Source organism: Python bivittatus, unplaced genomic scaffold (genome assembly GCF_059951505.1).
Source record: "Python bivittatus isolate LINGU-HERP-01145 unplaced genomic scaffold, Pbiv_v1 ctg000480_np1212, whole genome shotgun sequence".
Taxonomy (NCBI): Eukaryota; Metazoa; Chordata; class Lepidosauria; order Squamata; family Pythonidae; genus Python; species Python bivittatus.
In genome coordinates, this window is record NW_028277075.1 from 76,841,397 (window position 1) to 76,861,972 (window position 20,576).

The window sequence follows — 20,576 nt, forward strand, 5'->3', positions numbered from 1 at the left end:
TGGAAGCCATCAAGGTGATGTACAGAGATACTCATTTTTTGCATGATATGAAACACTACAGTTGTAATTATATACAGAAGATGTTCTGAAGTGGCACTCAATGTTTGCCTAGTAATTTCCCTTATATAGAGATTCCCAAACTACATTTGGCTGCTCAAGAGCTGTGTAAATTCTGTTTTGTTTTTATGTATGAATGACTGAGAAAGAGAGAGAGATTGGAAATGAAGCGCTTCCCCTGCCTAGATCTTCAAGAGTATGAGTAATGTATTAAAATTGTTATACCCAGAGAAGCACCCCTAATAAAAAAAGAAGAGTTAATTAAAATGAGAAAATATTCAAAAGGTTCAAAGAGCAACATGACTGATGTAGTACAAATCAATCAGGAAAAAAGAGATTTCTGAATTGTATTAAAGTACATCTCTCCTGTTATCTTTCTCTCTGAAATTAGAAAATCCAGGTTTGGGTTTTCATAGCTAAGAACAAAGATTGCTGTGGCATGCAATCACATTGTGAGCAGTTAATTGGCATCTCTCTTCCTTTATTATTTATTTATTTACCAGATCTATAAGGCTGCCCAACTCAAAGAATGTGACTTTGGGTGATGTACAACAACCCAAAACAAACAATAAACCAAAAAACCCACATAACACTAAAACATATACAATATATAAATATAAGATATAAAATATAAAGGACTGTTAAGACATTTCCATTCTTATATGGAAGAAAACCTGGCTGGATGGCTTTGTTGGAAATGCTATCGTTATCGTTTAGACATCATTGCAGGTCCAGGTGTCTTATGAAAGGCCTCAGATGGCCCTGGGCTCATCAGTTCATATATATGAAATGTAAAGCATACAGTGGTCTGGACCATTTCTGCAGATCAAAAAAATCAGCCTATCCCCAAATCAGTCAATCCTGATTTTATTTTTAGATTTTTTCAATCATAAACTTTACTGCTTGCTGAGTCTATTCAGAAATCTATTCATAATAATTATATAAGCAATAAACATCATAGACAGAGGAAATGAGCGACTGGGGGGCGGGGGGAAAGAACAGTCCCAACTAACGACCATGTTTTATAATTTTTATATTCTTTATATGTCAGAGCAAACAAGGACAAAATTGACAGCCTTTTGAAGACAGTATCTCTGATCATGTACAGCGTTTCGCATTTTGTATCATGTCATTAAGGCTCCATCATATCTACAGGATATAATTCAAATGAAGAATACTTTTACCTTGATGTTAAAAACATTTATTTGTGGATACCGATAATTTTGGACATTTTCCTGTGAGGTCCTTGCACTGCTCTAAAATCAGTTCCAGATCTGTGGGATCCCACGTTGTTGTCTTTGTTCAGCAGCTGAGCTGATTTATTTTTAACTCAGCCACAGGGTATCCAAAATGGGGTTGGGTGGGGGGCAATAAACTTTTTTTTTTTCGTTTGCAACTTTGAGTTTCTGCAGAGATTGTGCGTGTTTTCCTATTGGAAGGAACCTGCCTCAGTCCCCTTCTTTAGTCAGCCTCTTCATACTTCCCTTCAGAAGTTTAGCTACCTTAGTATTTTAGAGTGATCTTTTATTTTGATCATACAAGGAGGAGTGGACAGGATAGAATGACTCCTGAAAAGCTGCAGTGCTTTTCTCCTGCCTCCTTCTGATGGCATAAATGAGCTCAGCCTCCTGTAGACATCTGTGTGTTCAGCTGGGGCTTGCTTGCGTAGCAGTCATCATTCATACATTGGTGAACATACGAGCACATTCCTCCTGCAAATATTTATGCTGGATGTCTAGATGTGCAAGGAAGCTACAGTCACTTGACATCATTAGTAGGGAGGAAGGGCTTACCAGTAGCATTCATGTGGTGAGTATTCTGGAATTTAAGAACTATATGGTACTATATATGTCCAGTGCCTATATTCAAAGTGTAGTAATCTTTTATATATATATATATATATATATATATATATATATATATATATATATATATTGGAGCCCCAAAGAATCACATTTATGATTAGTATGTTGCCTTTTTATTAGAAAGAAGTTACCATATTTTTCCGTCTATAAGACGATACTTTTTTCTAAAACCGTTACACTAAAAATTGAAGAGCATCTTATGCAAGGAAGTAAGCCGAGGAGAGAACCATGTGGTTGCGAAACTGCCCATACTTTGTCTCTGCAAACAGGCTTCCTCCTATCACTAGCCTCCAATCACGAGTGAAATAGCTTGTCTCTGCAATCAGACTTCATCCAATCATGAGCCTGATGTAACTGACGTCAGCTGATGCTGAACACACCAATTGGAGGAAGTCTGTTTGCAGAGACAAGCTTTCGGCAGTTTCACTCGTGCTTGAATGTAATCAGTTATGCAAAAGAGCCTGGAAATAGAGCTGCAGAGAGACGGTTTGGACCTCCTCCCACCGAGTGAATCAAGTAAATGTTAACTAATTACTAAATAAAAATGTGTTCTGCTTTATCTTTAAAATATTGATTTCTTAATTTTGGGTTGGAAAAGTGGGGGTCGTCTTATACATGGGGGCATCTTATAGATGGAAAAATACGGTATTCACCTGTCTTGGCTTCTTGTTCTACACAGGCTTACAGTAAAGGATCCAGGATGGCATCATCTGAAATCAGTGGAGAAGATCTTATAAATCTGAAGGATCAAGGCTTCCTAGAGAATTATACTTATAACTTAGATTATACTCTTGGCCCCGATGGTTTCTCTGCAGAACCTTGCCAGCCACAAAATGTAACAGTTTCAATCAAGTACATTGTAGCATTCATCTATATCCTGGTTTGCATTTTGAGCCTGCTGGGCAACTCCTTGGTGATTCTGGTGGTGAGCTACAACAAAGGAAACCGTTCTGTTACTGATGTTTACCTCCTGAACCTGGCTATTGCCGATCTTCTCTTCGCACTCACCTTGCCAATCTGGGCTGTGTATCGCGTTCATGAGTGGATCTTTGGCACTTTCATGTGCAAAATCATCTCAGTCCTGAAGGAAGTCAACTTCTACAGCGGTATCCTCCTGTTGGCCTTTATCAGTTTTGATCGGTATTTGGCAATAGTTTATGCTACTCGGGCAGCCACTGAGAAGAGGCACTGGGTCAAATTTGTCTGCATTGGCATCTGGCTGTTCTCCTTCCTCTGTTCCCTTCCTGTGATCTGCTTCCGGGAGGTTTTTCCATCTCCAAATTCCTCTCACATGGTTTGTTATGAGGACATTGGAGGGAATCGAACAGCTGAATGGAGGGTAGTACTGAGAATCTTGCCACAGGTGTTTGGTTTTCTCCTCCCCTTGAAAATCATGATAATTTGCTATGGTATAACTCTGCACAGACTCTACCAGACAAAGAACAACCAGAAGAAGAAGGCAATGAGAGTAATCTTGGCTGTAGTGCTGATCTTTCTGTTCTGTTGGCTGCCCTACAACATCGCCCTGCTTTTTGATACTTTCTTGAGGACTGGCGTCATTACTGACACCTGCTTAGTCCGTAACAGAATTGACGATGCTTTGTTAGGTACCGAGATTTTGGGATTTGCTCACAGCTGTATCAACCCTTTCATATATGCCTTTATAGGACAGAAATTCCGGAACAACTTCCTCAAGATCTTGATCTCACGAGGTATCATCAGCAAAGAAATCCTGATTCGGTATAGGAAGGGATCCACGTTTTCAACTTCCTCCGGTAACACTTCAACCACTCTATAATAAACTTGCCTGCTAGAAGAAAAGAGAACTAAAATGTTTTTCTGGCTCAGCAACCTGGCATCTTCCATTGTGATACATCAAAAACTGTAAAGATCACTCTTAGCTTTGATTTGGCAATGCTGTTAATGTCATTTTAAAAAGATCTGTCCATTTCTCAGAAAAGACATTTCTTCAAGTTGTGCAACTGGTCTTTTGATTTCCCTCCTTCCTATTATTTTTTTTTAAAAGGGAGGGGAGACAGTGTGATATCCAGGTTGTCCTCCATCTAAACCATCTGAACAAGATATATCACATCCTGAACATCTGGAAATAATATTCCTAAGAACAGGACATTGCATATTTTTGAACTAAATCTGCTGGTTTGTATCTATGGAGTACTTTGTAAATACTACACAAAATCTCCTCTTCTACATTTGTCCAAATAAAAATTTAGTTACAGGCATTTGGAAAGATGAGGCCACCATTTTAATTGAACAGAAACTTTAGAGAGAAATTGAAGTAGCAAAAATGTTGATTTTTTTTCCTTTTACCTGCATCTGTCTTTTTTACATTGTATATTTAGTATGCTTGTGCATCTAGATAAAAATGGTCTTGCCTATGCAATTGTGATTAAGTCAATGCATTTAAAAAAAAAAAAAAACCATTTGATACAAAGACTTTCTGTCACAGCCTGGGAAAAAAAGGGCATGTGTCCAGTAGAGGGACCGGGGGGCTTTCATTCAGCACAGCTGATTCTCCCAGTTAATCAATGTCAAAGCCAGTTCTGTTGAGCTACATATCTATTGGGTAACTAGCATGTGTTCTCTAGACTGAACGGTTATTGTTGCCATTGTAGTGACATCACAGAAGACCATTGTATTTCGAGAAGATAGTTACATCTTTAAATTTCTCCTTCATTTAAGAAGATTCTAGAAGCTTAGAGTTCATTCTGAGTGATAATAATGTTTAGCTTGCTTTTTTTTTTTTTTTTTGCTCTTGCTTGGGAAATAAAGAGAAGGAAGGAATCTTCACACAGTTGTAGAAGGACCTCAAAGTTATCCGTACAGTTCCCAGGCTCTTGGTTTACATTCCAGGAACAGGTGCCAAGGTCAGGTCCTGCAATCTCAGTACCATGGAAACAGGGTCATGAGATTGTGGTACCAGGTTTGATAGGACCCTGGTATTGCCCTTTGAGCTGGGAGTTTCAGCACAGACCTGAAGCTGGGTGCTGTGTGAACTGGTTGTCTTGGGGTCTCTGCTGTCATTCCACTGGGGCTCCTGATAGGTGAAGGGAGATGTGTTATCATCTTGCTTGATATGCTATGCTTTTGTGTTTTTGTTTAAATCTGCCTGCTAATTTTGACAATAAAGCTTAAAATCTCTTTGCTTACTGGTGTGTTTATTGTCTCTGGATCCTCAAAGAACCAATTGACTGGCACCTGGCCACTGCTTGGCACTTGGCAATACATTTTTGGCGTCACGAACAGGATTCAGTGACAATGCCCTGGTGGGGAAAGAGATTTGCTGAGCAAGATGGAAGTGGCCACAGCCACATCCCTGATTGGCCCAGCACAAGTGCTTGGAGGCCAGTGGCTCAAATGTTGAACCGGTTGACCCCACCAGTGTCATGGGATTCTGACTTGGCAGAGTTTGGAGGCTCAGCTCCCGACGTAGTGCTTAAATGTGTGCAGCAATGGGAGAGAAAGGGGGACAGGAGACAGTGGCGGGGCTTGGATGGGCCTTTCTTACTGCGCTCCATAATGTGTGGGAACAGTTAGAAGCTACTCAGAGGAAGGTGCCACAGCAAGCCAAAAAGATGACTGCTTTTAAGAGAAGATCAGCAGGCTCTTCTGAGGGAGGCACTGGAAGGTACCCAAGGGAGAGGAGATTCAATTGTTGTCAGTCCAGTTGGCTTGCTGTAAGTGAGCGTATGTTGTGTGTAAAAATCTGGTTGATTACTGCACTTTTTGTCTTTAGTAATGCATTTGAGGGCATTTTAGACAAGGGAACAAAAGAGATGAAGATGATATGCTTTTGTTTTAAGATGTAATTCAGTACGTGCATTTGGAACTTCTTTCCTCTGCAAAAGGAATGGCAGATTGTTGTCAAATTTGTGTACTTTTCCCCCTTTCCTTTCTTTTGAAGCCAAGGAAAGGAAGGGCTAACAATTTTTTTGTGGAGAGCCAGTTTGGTGTAGCGATTGAAAGCACCAGGCTAGAAACTGGGAAACTGGGAAGACACAAGATCGAATAGAATTGATGAACAAAACAGGTTTCAAGATTGAGAAAAAAGTAAACTACTTGGGTGTTAATTTGACAAATATGAACTATATGTTGTTTCAGAATAATTATGTTAAGACATGGAATGAAGTTAACAAAGACATGTTAAGATGAGAGAAGCTACAACTGTCAGAGTTGGGAAGAATTTCTGTGATAAGAATGAATGTTTTGCCTAGGAAGTTATTTTTGTTTCAGACAATACCAACTGTGACTACTGACTTAACATTTAAACAATGGCAGAAGGATATATCTAAATTTGTGTGGCAAGGCAAAAACCCACAAGTTTTTGGTGGGTTTATAAGGTGTTGCAAGATGCCAAAGAAAGAGGAGGTTTACCTGATTTGAAATTGTATTTTGCAGCTTGCTGGATGAAAGATTGGGTGACACTGAGAAACAGAAGGCTATTGGACTTAGAAGAACATGGTTTGAGATTTGGATGGCATGGCTATTTATGGTATGACAAAGTTAAGGTTAATGTAGATTTCAAAAACCATTTTATTACACATGCCATTTTGAGAATTTGGAATAGATATAAATCTAGATTGTGTCCGAAAATACTTTTATGGTTATCACCACAAGAAGCATATTATAGAAGAGAAATGGTAATTAAGCAGAAATGGTTAACTTATTGTGACATTTTAGATTTCTACCAGGGTGAATTTAAAATAAAATCAAGAGAAGATATGACATCAGAAGAATATATGTGTCAATGGTTTTCACATGTACAATTAATAGAAAGATTTAAAGTTGATAAAAAAGTGGTTTTGAACATGATAAAACTGTATTTGAAATGGAGTTATGTACTAATGATAAACATCTTATTGCTAAAATGTATAAACTTTTGTTGAGATTTGAAATAGAAGATGAATAAGTTATAGACTGTATGATAAAATTGGCTAAAAATTTTGGATATATTATACAAATGGAACAATGGGAAAATATGTGGAAGAAAGGGTTGAAATGTACATTATTTTATAATCTTAAAGAGAATTTTTATAAATTGATGTATTAATGGTATCTGTTACTGGAAAAATTGTCAAAAATGTATAAAGGGACTTCAAATTTATGTTGGAAATGTGAACAACAAGGCAGGACTTTTTATCATCTTTGGTGGACATGTAATAAAGCTAAAAAATTTTGGACTCAAATACATATATTAATTCAGAAGGTTTTGAAGATTAATATACAATCAAAACCAGAGATATTTCTTTTGGGGCTAATGGATAAACAATTGGAAAAATCTCATGGACCTTTGTTTTATATATGATAACTGCAGCGAGACTTTTATATGCTCAAAGGTGGAAAGATTCAATATTACCTATAATGGAAGAATGGATTGTAAAATTGATGGAGCTAGCTGAGAAGGCAAAATTCAGCTTTGATTAGAGAAAAGACATTGGATAATTTTAATGCTAATTGGAAGCCCCTTTTGGACTTTTTGTGGGCAACAGAAAAAAATGAAATTATGATATATGGATTTGACGATTAGTAAAATTAATAGATTATAGAAAAATGGATGTTAAGTTGAAATTTTAGAGTAAGAATTTAATGTATGTTTTACTTATATCTGCTCTAAAGTCATTTTTTAATATTTCTGCTTCTTTCTTCTTTCTTCTTTCTTTTTCTGCACTTTCTTTCTTTCATTTTCTTTTTTCCTTTTTCCTATTCACTGTCTTGCTTATTAATTCTTATTAGTTTTTCTCTTTCCACTTTTAAAATATCTAATAAAGTTATTATAAAAAAAACCCTGGGAAACTGTGAGTTCTAGTCCTGCTTTTGTTGCACAGCATCCAACTGGATGATTTTGGACTAGTTATTTTTTCTCAGCCCTAGGAAGGCGGTACTGGCAAGCCACTTCGAAAGAGTTGCCGACAATGCTAGGGGTCAAGACTGACCAAAAATGCAAGAGAGGTTAGGGGAAAATCCCTAGTCTAATGTTTTTCAAATGAAGTGGGGGAACAGACAATATTGTTTTTACTTCTGACATGAATGTATCTTACCAACAGCCCCAATTAACTGGAAGGGACCTCCAATTTCCACCTTGAGTCCTTTAGTGGGTAGGTTGATTTACATTGTAGGAAACAGCTTAGCTGAGTTAGATCAGTTTACTGAGTAGCAGAGAAAGTCTGAGAGAGTGCCTACTGCACAGGAACAGAAACAAGATCCCATGAAGGTAAGGTGTTTGCAAATGTGGTGGGACTTAGCTGCAGGCACTCCCAAAGAAAAACTGACAAACAAAGCAATGCAGTTTTGCAAAAATTGTGAAAGCAGCTGTCCCCAAAACAGCAGTTTGTGAAGTGGCAAACCCCAACTGCTCCACCAGCTCAGGATGAGGATAGGGATATGTACCTTTCTTTGAGTACATGGAAACATCCCTCTCCTACAGACTGAAAGGGTGCCAAAGTCTACCTGGAGAGACAATTAAAATTAGGGGATGATGATGATGATGATGATGATGATGATGATGATGATGATGATGCCTTTAACACCATCAAACAACAACATCTGCCTATCCCAGGTTCTTGGGAAGGACTTGATAGGTGGATAAAAATGCCAAATCCAGTCTAAACATCTGGCTGACTGTGTAACCAACCATAATAAAATAGAATGACTATGGCAAAAGAAAGCAAAGATAGTACCAATAGTAATGGACACTTTAGGTGCAATCCCAAAAAATCTGGAGCACCACTTGAACATGATTGGCACTGACAAAAGCACCATCAATCAATTGCAAAAGGCAGCTTTACTTGGAACAGCTTACATCCTGCGATGATACCTTTAACACGATCCCACAACTACATCTGCCTATTCCAGGTCCTTGGGAAGGACTCGATAGGTGAATAAAAATGCTAAATTCAGTCTAAACATCTGGCTCCTGTGCGACCAACCATCATCATCATCATCATCATCATCATCATCATCATCATCATCATCATCATCATCATGGCTTTAGTGGACACAGAAGCTGAGTGCACCCTTGTGCATGGAAATCCAGCAAGATTTCAGAGACCCACAGCTTACACTTATAGCTCTGGGGGAGCCCTGAAGATAAGTATTTTTAGTCTGTTTAGACTTGAAGTGGTGAGGAGAGGCTTGCTTCCTACTCTAGTGTAAAAATGATTGTAGTAAATGGGCTGGACTTTAAACCCCTTTATCAGAATAATCTGAATTTTAAGGTTTTTTTGTAAATGTCTCTTCCTACAGCTGTCACTGTTAGGAAAAGGTAATTGCTCCTCTTGAGGAGAGGTCTCCAAGAAGGAATAGTTTGGGCCCTATTGCTTATCTGTTGCGCTGCCCCCAAGAGCACTTCGCATTCTAGTTTTTACTAGCAATCTCACCCCCTCACTTACAACAAGATCCCAGCATTGGCTCTATGCAGGCCGTTGGAGGAAAGAAAGGGAAAAAAGAGAAGGGGGTGGTGGCTTCATGTGTTTTAGCTTTTAAACTCTACATGGATAAGGAGAAGTTTATTGGATTTCATTTGTCTTTCAACATGGCACATGATGAATAAAAGGGGGAAAAAAATAGGACAATGTTTGATAGAACATCCATGGACTGGTATGGTCTATCTGAGTTTTTTAAAAATAACTTTTGGCTGTGGAAGCAGCCCAGGCACTGAATATGCATAGATTTTTTCTTCCCAGTTTTGCAAGTTTTGGATTTTGGGACGTTATTGGGGAATTAAATGGTATTAAAGTTCTTTGCAGTTGAATTGTATAATGTCTTTACCTAAACAGGAAATGCAGTCAATCATTCAAGTTTTGCCTTAAGGTTGCTTGAATTCAGCTGTACCCTGTCAGGGTATGGGAGCATGCATTGCTGTGATTATGTTAATCTTTGATTATTTATCTTTACTGCAGAAGTATTCAACTGACCTGCAAACACACTTGCACACCTGAGGGTGGGCAGTTAATCCTAATGAAATCCAAGGACCAGACACTGATGAAAAATTTTAGGAGTCCTATGGTCAGAAAGGATTTTGCCTCACACCATGGTTGACGACGTACAGAATTTTCCCCTTACCTGGATAGTGAAGGAGTTGCAGCAATTTTGGGGAATGCTGGCATCTTCCCACGTTTGGCACAAACACTTCACCCCTTAGACAAGTTTGTAAAGAAAGGGGTGGTATGGGATGCTTTCAATCTGGAAGATGCTTTCAATCTGGAAATCTTTTAGCTCAACAAGCTGGTTCTTTACGAGTTCCAGATCAAGGGAATCCTTTAGAACTGGCAGTGGGAGTCATAGAGGACAGATGCACATAGGCTCTGTGGCAAATGGACTTTAGAAGCAATTGCTGGCAGTTTGCTACTCATCACAACATGTGGAGGGAATCAACCCAGTCACAGTTAAAACAGCCACCCAATAAAGGGGTAGATCAATGACTCCAGAACAGGAAAAATGAGGTTGGGGTCAGTACAAACCTCTACTTCGGGGAAATGGAAAACTTATTTACCACAGAGAAGTGTGCTAAATTTATCACCATTAAGCATTAAACAAAGGGTAAGGGTCACATTCCTGGAAGAGGTTAATACTGAGCCCATTTTTCCAACAGCCCCTCCAGAAAACATTGAATGGTTGCGGGAGGCAGTTGGTAAGCAGCCGCATCAGGGGATCTTTGCCCTCCCCTTTGTAAATGATTTGAATGTCCCCTGAAGCCCCCACTTTGGCTTTAATGTACTAATGCTTATTAGGGGCACTCAAAAAGTAATTGGGTTAGATCTCTGTACCTGTAGATCTGTGGGCGTAGCTGCACCAAAAGTCGATGGCCAGAGTGCCCCCAGATCAAGTTTGGCTGTAAAGGGAATCTCGGTGTTAGGCAGTGTGTAACAGACCTAGACTGCAGAGGAGAACTTAAGGCTGTCCTGTGTAATGGCGGGAACAGCAGTGTGTCTATTGAGAGAGGGGATCAGATTGCCCAGCTAATTCTGGAAAAAGCTATGATTTCCCAGTAAAAGAGATAGATGGGCTGGAAGATAAAACCTTGAAGGGTCAGGGTGGATTTATATCCATGGGAAAGAAAGCCTGGTACAGAAAACCAGATGGCAAGCTGGCAAAGGCAAGAATGCCAGCAGTAACCCCGTTATTGTTTCTAACTGTTTTGTATCTCCTAGATGAGCATCTTTTTGAGCCTGCTGCGTATTTTGGGTTGCAATAGCTTTTGCAGATCATTGGGGTCACAAAAACATCTAGCATGAACATGCCTCAATAAATGATCATTATAAGGGTTGGATTTGTACTGCCTTATCAGTACATGGGCCTGGTGGATTTCTATTGCATAACAAGTCCTCATTAGAATATGACTATTATCAGTTAGACTTTTTTTTAGAAAAGAGTAAAAGGAGAAGTGTGTTTCTTTATCTTATTTAACAGATGATTCTTTTTTTATGATAGTGATGAGGATTTTTGTGACCGAAAGGATAGATGGCAAAAAAGGAGTGTTTTTGGAAACTGGAACTATGGGCTATCTTTAATACCCTTTGTTGGAGGGGGGGCATATTATGACTAAAGTGAACATGAATTCTTAAATTTTATTTTAGAGTCTTGAATGCTACTGCTGATGTCCTAGCAGCAGTAAATCGGGGCCCTCGAGGTGCTAACTACTGCTGAAGGAGGAATGTATGCCATTAAGCAGGAATGCTGTTTGTTCGTCCTGCAGCCACAGTTTAAGGAACCAGAGCAATGCCATCGTACACCCAGAAGTTGCTAGGGGAGCTTAATAAGGTGTTTTCAGGATGGGGAGTGTGGTCGAAAAAAGTTTTGGTGTTTCTTTGTATGATTATTGCATGTTCAGTTTTGTTATGTATGTGTATATGCTTTTTGTACTCAGTTACATAGTAAGCAAACATATACCTATAGCACTAGCTAGAGCTGAAGGACTGTCATATGGAAATCCTGTTTACAGATTTGTACCACCACTGGATATTATATGGCATTTGAATATGAAACAAAAACCCTACGTTGGGAAGCTGAAAAATGGAACTTCACCCTTCCCATGGGATTTAATGTCAGCCCAATAGCTCAGTTAATATGGAAAAGTAATCAGGTTCGATCTCAATTGCAAGCCCTGTCCAAAAATGATAAAGGAATGATACTAAAAATTAAACACAAGCATGCTGAATTAGTGAGAATTACTCAAGATATTGAGGATTTGATCTCTTATCACTGGTGGGATATTTTTTCAGGACGGAGCCCAACTATGACCAATATTTTAAATTTGCCATGGCATCCAGTAGTTATTTTTGTAGTAGCTATTCTCATTTTGTTAATAGTGATGTGTGTTTTATATGTCAAATGATTATATAGGAATGTACAGACTCTCACTTGGTTACTTGAAATTCCTAAAAACCAACAATGTGAAGGGAAATTTAAAAAATGTCAGGGGATGGAGTGTAGTGCAGAAGACCATTGTATTTCAAGGAGATAGTAACATCTTTAAATTTCTCCTTCATATTAAGAAGATTCTAGAAGCTTAGAGTTCATTCTGAGTGATAATAATGTTTAGCTGGCTTGCTTTTCGCTCTTGCTTGAGAAATAAAGAGAAGGGAGGAACCTTCACACAGTTGTAGAAGGACCTCAAGGTTATCCGTACAGTTCCCAGGCCTTTGGTTTCCTTTCCAGAGTTCTGATGAGCAGGTGCACCATCTAGCCAAGGTCAGTACCATGGAAACAGGGTCATGAGATTGGCCTACCAGGTTTGACAGGACCCTCGTATTGTCCTTTGAGCTGGAAGCTTTGACAAGACCTAAAGCTGGGTAGTCTGTGAATTGGCCATCTTGTGGTCTCTCTGCTGTCATTCCACTGGGGGTCCCAATAGCTAAAGGGAGATTGTTGTCATCTTGCTTGGTATGTTATGCTTTTGTGTTGCTGTTTAAATCTGTCTGCTAGAGTTAACAATAAAGCTTAAAATCTCCTTACTTACTGGTGTGTTTATTGTTTCTGGATCCTCAAAGAACCAATTGACTGGCACTTAGCCATTGCCTGACATTTGGCAATATAGCCATCTGTTGTAGGGGAAAAGTTTCTCTTTTCTTTTCTCCTCAGAGAACTTGTCATTTGTGTGTCGGTGTCTCAAATTAGAAAGACTGGCAGACATGAAATAGACTTTTTTTTTCAGTTTCTAACTAGGCAAAATGATATGTCTTATCAGATAAAATGCTGAATTAATAGCAAACTCTTCATTATCTATTTTATATTTCTTATATTTTCTGGGTATAAAGCACACAATGTTTTTGAAACATACACAGCTGGTAGGACCATAAGACTTTTACATTTATTTGAAATATTTTATATATTTTGAATATGTTATAATAACTTGCTTATTTGGAAGAATGTGTTGTGGAGGAAAACTTCATGTAATATAGACTTTCTACTGAGAGCATTTAAAATTAGGTAAAACCTAGCGGTTGGCATGTAGAAAACCCACAAAATTCATAGTAGCACAGCCTATACAATCTTATGCTTTGTTTCTGTGTCTGCTCCCCTTTTTCCAACAAATGCAATTCAATATTGAAATATGTCAGGTTCTGTACTTGGAGGTGGAAAAGCCAGATGCACACATACAAGGTGGTGCCTGGCTCAACAGTAGTGAAAAGGATTTGGGTGTCTTGGCTGACAAGAGATTAAGCCTCAGCCAGTAGTGTGTTTCAGCTGCCCAAAGCACTAATGCAATGTTGGGCTGCATCAACATAGGTATAGTGTTGAGATTGTGGGAACTGATAGTTCTGCTCTATGCTATATTGGTCAGACCATACCAAGAATACTGTGTCCAGTTCTGGTCACCACAACGGGAGGAGGACCCTGAAGAATTGGAGAGAGCAGAAAAGAGTGACAAAGTTGGTAAGGGCTTGGAGATTAAATCCTATGAAGACCAATGAAAGGAACAAGGCATGTATAGCCTAAAGAAGAGAAGCTGAGCAGAGACATGATAGTAGTCTTCCAACACTTAAAGGGCTGTTACAGGGATGTGGGAGTGGATTTATTCTCCATAGATACTAAGGGTAATTGCCAAGATTCTGCTCCTATTACTCCCAATATCTGCTGCCCTGATGTCAGTCCTGTGAAGTAGACCAGTTCAGGAAACCAACTCCTGATCTGTTGATGCTTTAAAAATCAAAAGGAAATTACAAATAATAAATCAAAAGAGTGACCTGGATAATTCTTTTATACTGGATTTACAAAAGGGTTTGTTAAAGCTTGGATGAATCTTGTGAGAAGGGGTAAAAAAGAAATGAAAAGAAATCAAGTTCTACAACATTACTTGAATGGACTAAAGATTAAGATTGTTAGAAATAAAAGGAAGGAATATAAAGTTGGTTTATTTGATCAAGGTTAAAATAGATATGCTGTTATTTCTGGCAACCCTTAATGGATTTTTGCTGACACCGGGACTGAAATGACGATGCTTTATGGATTTGTTTATAGATAAGAGATGGGACGTGGTATGAAGAGATCATTGGCTGTAAATTAAGAGGAGGTGAAAAGTTATTAAAATTGTTTATACTTGTTATGATGAAAGTTGGAAGTCACTTCTTTATATATTTTTCTTTTTCTTTACTTCTTTCTTTCTTTCTCTATGTTTTTTCTTTTCCTTTGCACTTTTTACTCTTTCTTCCTACTCTTCTTTCTTTCTCTTAGTTGGTATTACTGTTTGTTGTTTTTGTTCAGTCATTAAGTCGTGTCCGACTATTCGTGACCCCATGAACCATATCGTGCCAGGCCTTCCTGTCCTTCACTGCCTCCCTGAGTTTGCTCAGTTTCATGCTCATTGCTTCAGTGATGCTATCTAACCATCTTATCCTCTGCCGTCCTCTTCTCCTTTTGCCTTCAATCTTTCCCAGCATCAGGGTCTTTTCCAAAGAGTCCTCTCTTCGCATTAGGTGACCAAAGTATCTGAGCCTGAGCTTCATTATCAATCCTTCCAATGAGCAATCAGGGTTGATTTCCTTTAAGATTGACTGGTTTGACCTCTTAGCAGTCCAGGGGACTCTTAAGAGTCTTCTCCAGCACCACAGTTCAAAGGCATCAATTCTTCGGCGCTCAGCCTTCTTTATGGTCCAGCTCTCACAGCCATACATTACTACTGGAAAAACCATAGGTTTGACTATGCGGATCTTTGTCGGCAAGGTGACGTCTCTGCTTTTTAATATCTAGGTTTGCCATAGCTTTCCTCCCAAGGAGCAAGCGTCTTCTAATTTCATGGCTGCAGTCTCCGTCTGCGGTGATCTTGGAGCCCAAATAAATGAAGTCTGTTACTGCTTCCATTTCTACCCCTTCTATTTGCCAGGAATTGATGTGTCCAGATGCCATGATCTTAGTTTTTTTAATGTTGAGTTTCAAGCCAGCTTTTGCACTCTCCTCTTTCACCCTCATCAAGAGGCTCTTTAGTTCTTCTTCACTTTCTGCCATTAGGGTAGTATCATCTGCATATCTGAGGTTGTTGATGTTTCTCCCTGCAATCTTAATTCTGGCTTGTGATTCTTCCAGCCTGGCATTTCTCACGATGTACTCTGCATATAGGTTAAATAAGCAAGGTGACAGTATACAGCCTTGTCGTACTCCTTTCCCTATTTTGAACCAATCAGTTGTTCCATGACCGGTTCTAACTGTTGCTTCTTGGCCCGCATACAGATTTCTCAGGAAACAGGTAAGATGGTCTGGTACCCCCATCTCTTTAAGGATTTGCCACACTTTGTTGTGATCCACACACAATCAAAGGCTTTTGCATAGTCAATGAAGCAGAAGTAGATGTTTTTCTGGAACTCTCATGCTTTCTCCATGATCCAGCGAATGTTGGCAATTTGATCTCTAGTTCCTCTGCCTCTTCGAAACCCAGCTTGTACATCCGGTAGTTCTCGGTTCATGTATTGCTGAAGCCTAGCTTGTAGGATTTTGAGCATAACCTTGCTAGCATGTGAAATGAGTGCAATTGTGCAATAGTTTGAGCATTCTTTGGCATTGCCCTTCTTTGGAATTGGAATGTAAACTGATCTTTTCCAATCCCATGGCCACTGTTGCGTTTTCCAAACTTGCTGGCATATTGAGTGCAGCACTTTAACAGCATCATCTTTTAGTATTTTAAATAACTCAGCTGGAATACTGTCATCTCCACTAGCTTTGTTGTTAGTAATTCTTCCTAAGGCCCACTTGACTTCACTTTCTAGGATGTCTGGCTCAAGGTCACTGACCACACATCAGTGGACATCAGGGACATTAAGATCTTTCTTGTAGAATTCTGTGTATTCTTGCCACCTCTTCTTAATCTCTTCTGCTTCTGTTAGGTCCCTACCTTTTTTGTCCTTTATCATGCCCATCTTTGCACTAAACGTTCCTTTGATATCTCCAGTTTTCTTGAAGAGATCTCTAGTCTTCCCCATTCTATTGTTTTCCTCAATTTCTTTGCATTGTTCATTTAAGAAGGCCTTCTTATCTCTCCTTGCTGTTCTCTGGAAATCTGCATTCATTTGCTTATATCTTTCCCTTTCACCCTTGCTTTTCGCATTCCTTCTTTCCATAGCTATTTGTAAAGCCTCATCAGACAGCCATTTTGCTTTCTTGCATTTCTTTTTCTTTGGGATGGTTTTAGTTGCTGCCTCCTGTACAATGTTACGGACTTCCATCCATAGTTCTTCAGGCACTTTGTCTACCAAATCTAATCCTCTAAATCTATTCATCATCTTCACTGTGTACTCACAAGGAATATGATCTAAGTCATACCTGAGTGGTCTAGTGGCCTAAATTTTGCAACCCTAACCCTAACCCTAAGAAGCTCATGATCTGAGCCACAGTCAGCTCCTGGTCTTGTTTTTGCTGTCTGTATAGAGCTTCTCCATCTTTGGCTGCAAAGTATGTAATCAATCTGGTTTTGGTATTGACCATCTGGTGATGTCCATGTGTAGAGTTGTCTCTTGTGTTGTTGGAAAAGAGTGTTTGCTATGTTTGTTTGTTCTCTTGTGTTGTTGGAAAAGAGTGTTTGCTTGTTCTCTTGACAGAACTCGATTAGCCTTTCCCCTGCTTCATTTTGTACTCCAAGGCCAAACTTGCCCATTATTCCGATTATTTCTTGACTTCCTACTTTAGCATTCCAATCCCCTATGATGAAAAGGACATCTTTTTTTGGTGCTAGTTCTAGAAGGTGTTGTAGGTCTTCATAGAAGCGGTCAACTTCGGCTTCTTTGGCATCAGTGGTTGGGGCATAGACTTGGATGACTGTGATATTGAATGGTTTGCCTTGGATACGCACTGAGATCATTCTGTCATTTTTGAGTTTGCACCCCATTACTGCCTTTCCCACTCTCTTATTGACTGAGTGCTACTCCATTTCTTCTAAGGGTTTCTTGCCCACAGTAGTAGATATAATGGTCACCTGAATTAAATTCACCCATTCCCGTCCATTTCAATTCGCAGATTCCCAAGATGTCGATGTTCAATCTTTTCATCTCACCTCTGACCACATCCAGCTTGCCTTGGTTCATAGATCTTACATTCCAGGTACCTATACAATATTGTTCTTTACAGCATCGAACCTTCTTTTTGCTTCCAGATACATCCACAGCTGAAAGTCCTTTTGGCTTTGGCCCAGCCCCTTCACTCTTTCTGGAGCTACTTGGAATTGCCCTCTGCTCTTCCCCAGTAGTATACTGGACACCTTCCAACCTGAGGGGCTCATCTTCTGGCATCATATCTTTTAGCCTTTTGACATTGTCCATGGGGTTTTCTTGGCAAGGATACTGGAGTGGGTTGCCATTTCCTTCTCCAGTGGACGACATTTTGTCAGAACTCTCTGTCATGACCTGTCCGTCTTGGGTGGCCCTGCACGGTATAGCTCATGGCTTCACTGAGTTACGCAAGCCCCTTCGCCACAACAAGGCAGTGATCCATGAAGGGGATTACTGTTTACTATTGCTGATATATATATATATATACCATATATATATATATGGTGTATGTATGTGTATGTATGTGTATGTATGTGTATGTATGCATGTATATATATATATATATATATATATATATATATATATATACCCTAACCCTATTACTATTAGAGCTATACTTTATTGAGATAGGCTATAATAACAGAATCTTGCAAGCCTGGCTGTGCTTTACCTCCCCTGCCTCTAACATCCCAGTGAGTCAGGGAGGAAGGGTCTCTTCCAAATACCATCTTCCTTCCCAGGACTTAAGGAATGTTTCAGCCCTCCTTGCTTATGGAACAATTCTTGCCAATTTCCCTCAGGGGCGTCTCCAACAGGGGCGTCTGCAACAGGGTTTCCCAAATGGTGAGGTGTACCTCCCTTGGGGAGGTGCAGACAGAGTCCAGGGGAGGTGTGAAGAAGTTTTTAGCTACACTGTTACAATAAATCCACCTTTCCCAAAGTTTCATTGTATTGTTTTCATTGTTCATTTTGGTGTTTGGATTTTTAGGGGAGGTGTGTACATTAAGAATCCACTAAAGGGAGATGTGATGGTCAATGTTTAGGAACTCCTGCTCCACAACTAATCAGTTGGCTCACTCTGCCTAATGGTAAGGCCGGCCTTAATATGTGTCACGTACTGTAGTGGTTACATTTTGGACCTGGATCAGCCCCCCGATTCCCCTTCAGTCACAGAGCAGACTGAGTCACTTTCTCTAAGTCCAACCTACCTCACAGGACTGTTATAGGGATGAAATTTTGGCAGCCCCACATAAGCTGTTTTGAGTTTTCAGAGAAAAGGTGGGCTGTAAATGCAATAAATACATAATAATAACTAATCTGGTTATATAGGATCCTGAAACACTGAAATTTAGTACAGGCCAATAATTTAAAGTTAATTGAAGTAGAAAGGAGAAGGGAGGGTTGTGTGATTTTGTCTTAAATTATTCTCAAAGGAATGATACAGCTGAACATAACAGTTCTAAGAAGTAGATGTGCTTTCTTTCAATTTTACCCCTCAGTTTGTCAACAGAATTTGAGGGCTGAAATTATAGGAAGTGAAGGTATAAGAAACTTTTCTCTTCCTTCCCAGCTACTGACCTTGTTGCTCTGCTGTTGTTATGTTCTGTTGAAAAATATGTGTACTGATTGCGTTTTTTCTGCAACCAGTTATGTTGCCACACTGATTTCAAAATGTGTAACATATTCACAACATGACATTTGTGACATTTCAAAATTTGTGACACATGTTGTCCCCTCTTTAAAGATAAGTACCTACTCTACAGCCCAGTAAAAAATGAACTGCTACAATTTCAGATATATACATCAAAGTAACAACTGTCCCAATTTGTTCCTGCCATCAAAGCCAGAGTAGAAGAGAATATCTGAATCAAAATAAAAACTCTGTTCCTTGTTGGAAATAGCTAAATGGGATTATATTTTTCCCAAATCACCTACATTTAACTAATTGTCCCATTCATGATTTTTAAACAAATATTACAGTGACAGATAATTTCCTCCAAACAGAGGGAATGAATATTTTAATTTGTTCAAGGTGCTTTAAATGGAAGACCCAAGATTTTAATTCATAATACTAGTGGCAAGGGAACACCAAATGTTAGAATAATGGATTTTAAGAAAGATTTGGAAGTATAGATACAGGGCATCCTTTTATAAAATAAGTTATGTGAATGAAAATATCACTAAAACTCTAAAACTCCACATTCAGAAGCTGAGTTCACACATTGCATAAAGGTATTAACCCAATTTGTGAAGACAATCACTGTAGTTTATAACTGTTTATGACTCATAGTTATTTATACCAGGTCATTGTGATTTGTTCAGCAGTAATTAAAACATACCATTTGAATTTGGCCCACAGTGTGATGCAGCTGAATGAAAAAACCTGCTTTAGAAAGTACCATCTACCAAGAAGAGGTAGTTAGAAGAGACATGCATAATCACTTGAGCTCTGTTGTAAGACTTTTTAAAAAGTATTGATTCGAATATGTGAGTATGGTGTATGTATGTGTATGCTGGGCATCAAAATGTATTGGGCTGGTACTGTTCACATTATATAAGATGCTCCCATAACCTTTATTTAACATTAGTATCTTGGAAGCCAGTATTTAGGTATGAACATGGTTTTTCTTATTGCATTTTAACTGTATTTTAACTAATATTTATTCTTGCTTTACTATAAACCACCCAGAGTCGCTCTCGAGTGAGATGGGTGGTGACTAAATTGGAAATATAAATAAATAAATAAATACAATATCAAGAAACGTTCAATGCAAAAGGAACTGAGCGCTGGCACACTGATTAATCTATAGTAAGGTTAAGATTAGGCAAAGAGATGGAGATTGCCCTTTTTCAGTGCTGCCAAGTACACAGGTTTAAGAGTTGCAAACATTTCCATAGATGGATTGAGAATGGAGCTAATAACCATTCACCATGAAAATGTGGTTGAGTCTGTGGGAGATGTTTACTCTGACTTCATCTATTTGAAGAAGATATGTGACGGATGCAGTGATCACTAGATGCAGAAAAGAGATACCAAAAACCATTACACTTTGCTGCCCTCTAGTAATTGTCTGGAGTTCTGCAGCCCAGATATGGTCATCCTAACTTAATCATAGTTAGTAAAAAAAAAAAAAGAATGCATGGCAAAGCGGCAGATTATAAT

The 20,576-nt window shown here is 39.0% G+C and overlaps 1 protein-coding gene across 1 annotated transcript; it reads left to right on the forward strand.

Moving 5' to 3' along the window:
- Window positions 1–2,318: 2,318 nt before the first annotated feature.
- Window positions 2,319–7,567, forward strand: LOC103048542 (C-X-C chemokine receptor type 2). The gene is made up of 2 exons (XM_088145173.1): window positions 2,319–2,438; window positions 2,602–7,567. Exon 2 carries the CDS (start codon window positions 2,623–2,625, stop codon window positions 3,718–3,720), a length of 1,098 nt encoding a protein of 365 aa, XP_088001299.1. The 5' UTR covers window positions 2,319–2,438; window positions 2,602–2,622; the 3' UTR covers window positions 3,721–7,567.
- Window positions 7,568–20,576: the final 13,009 nt, after the last annotated feature.

Coding starts and splice junctions, on each gene's coding strand:
- LOC103048542 (XM_088145173.1), top strand. CDS start 2,623: ATGGCATCATCTGAAATCAGTGGAGAAGATCTTATAAATCTGAAGGAT.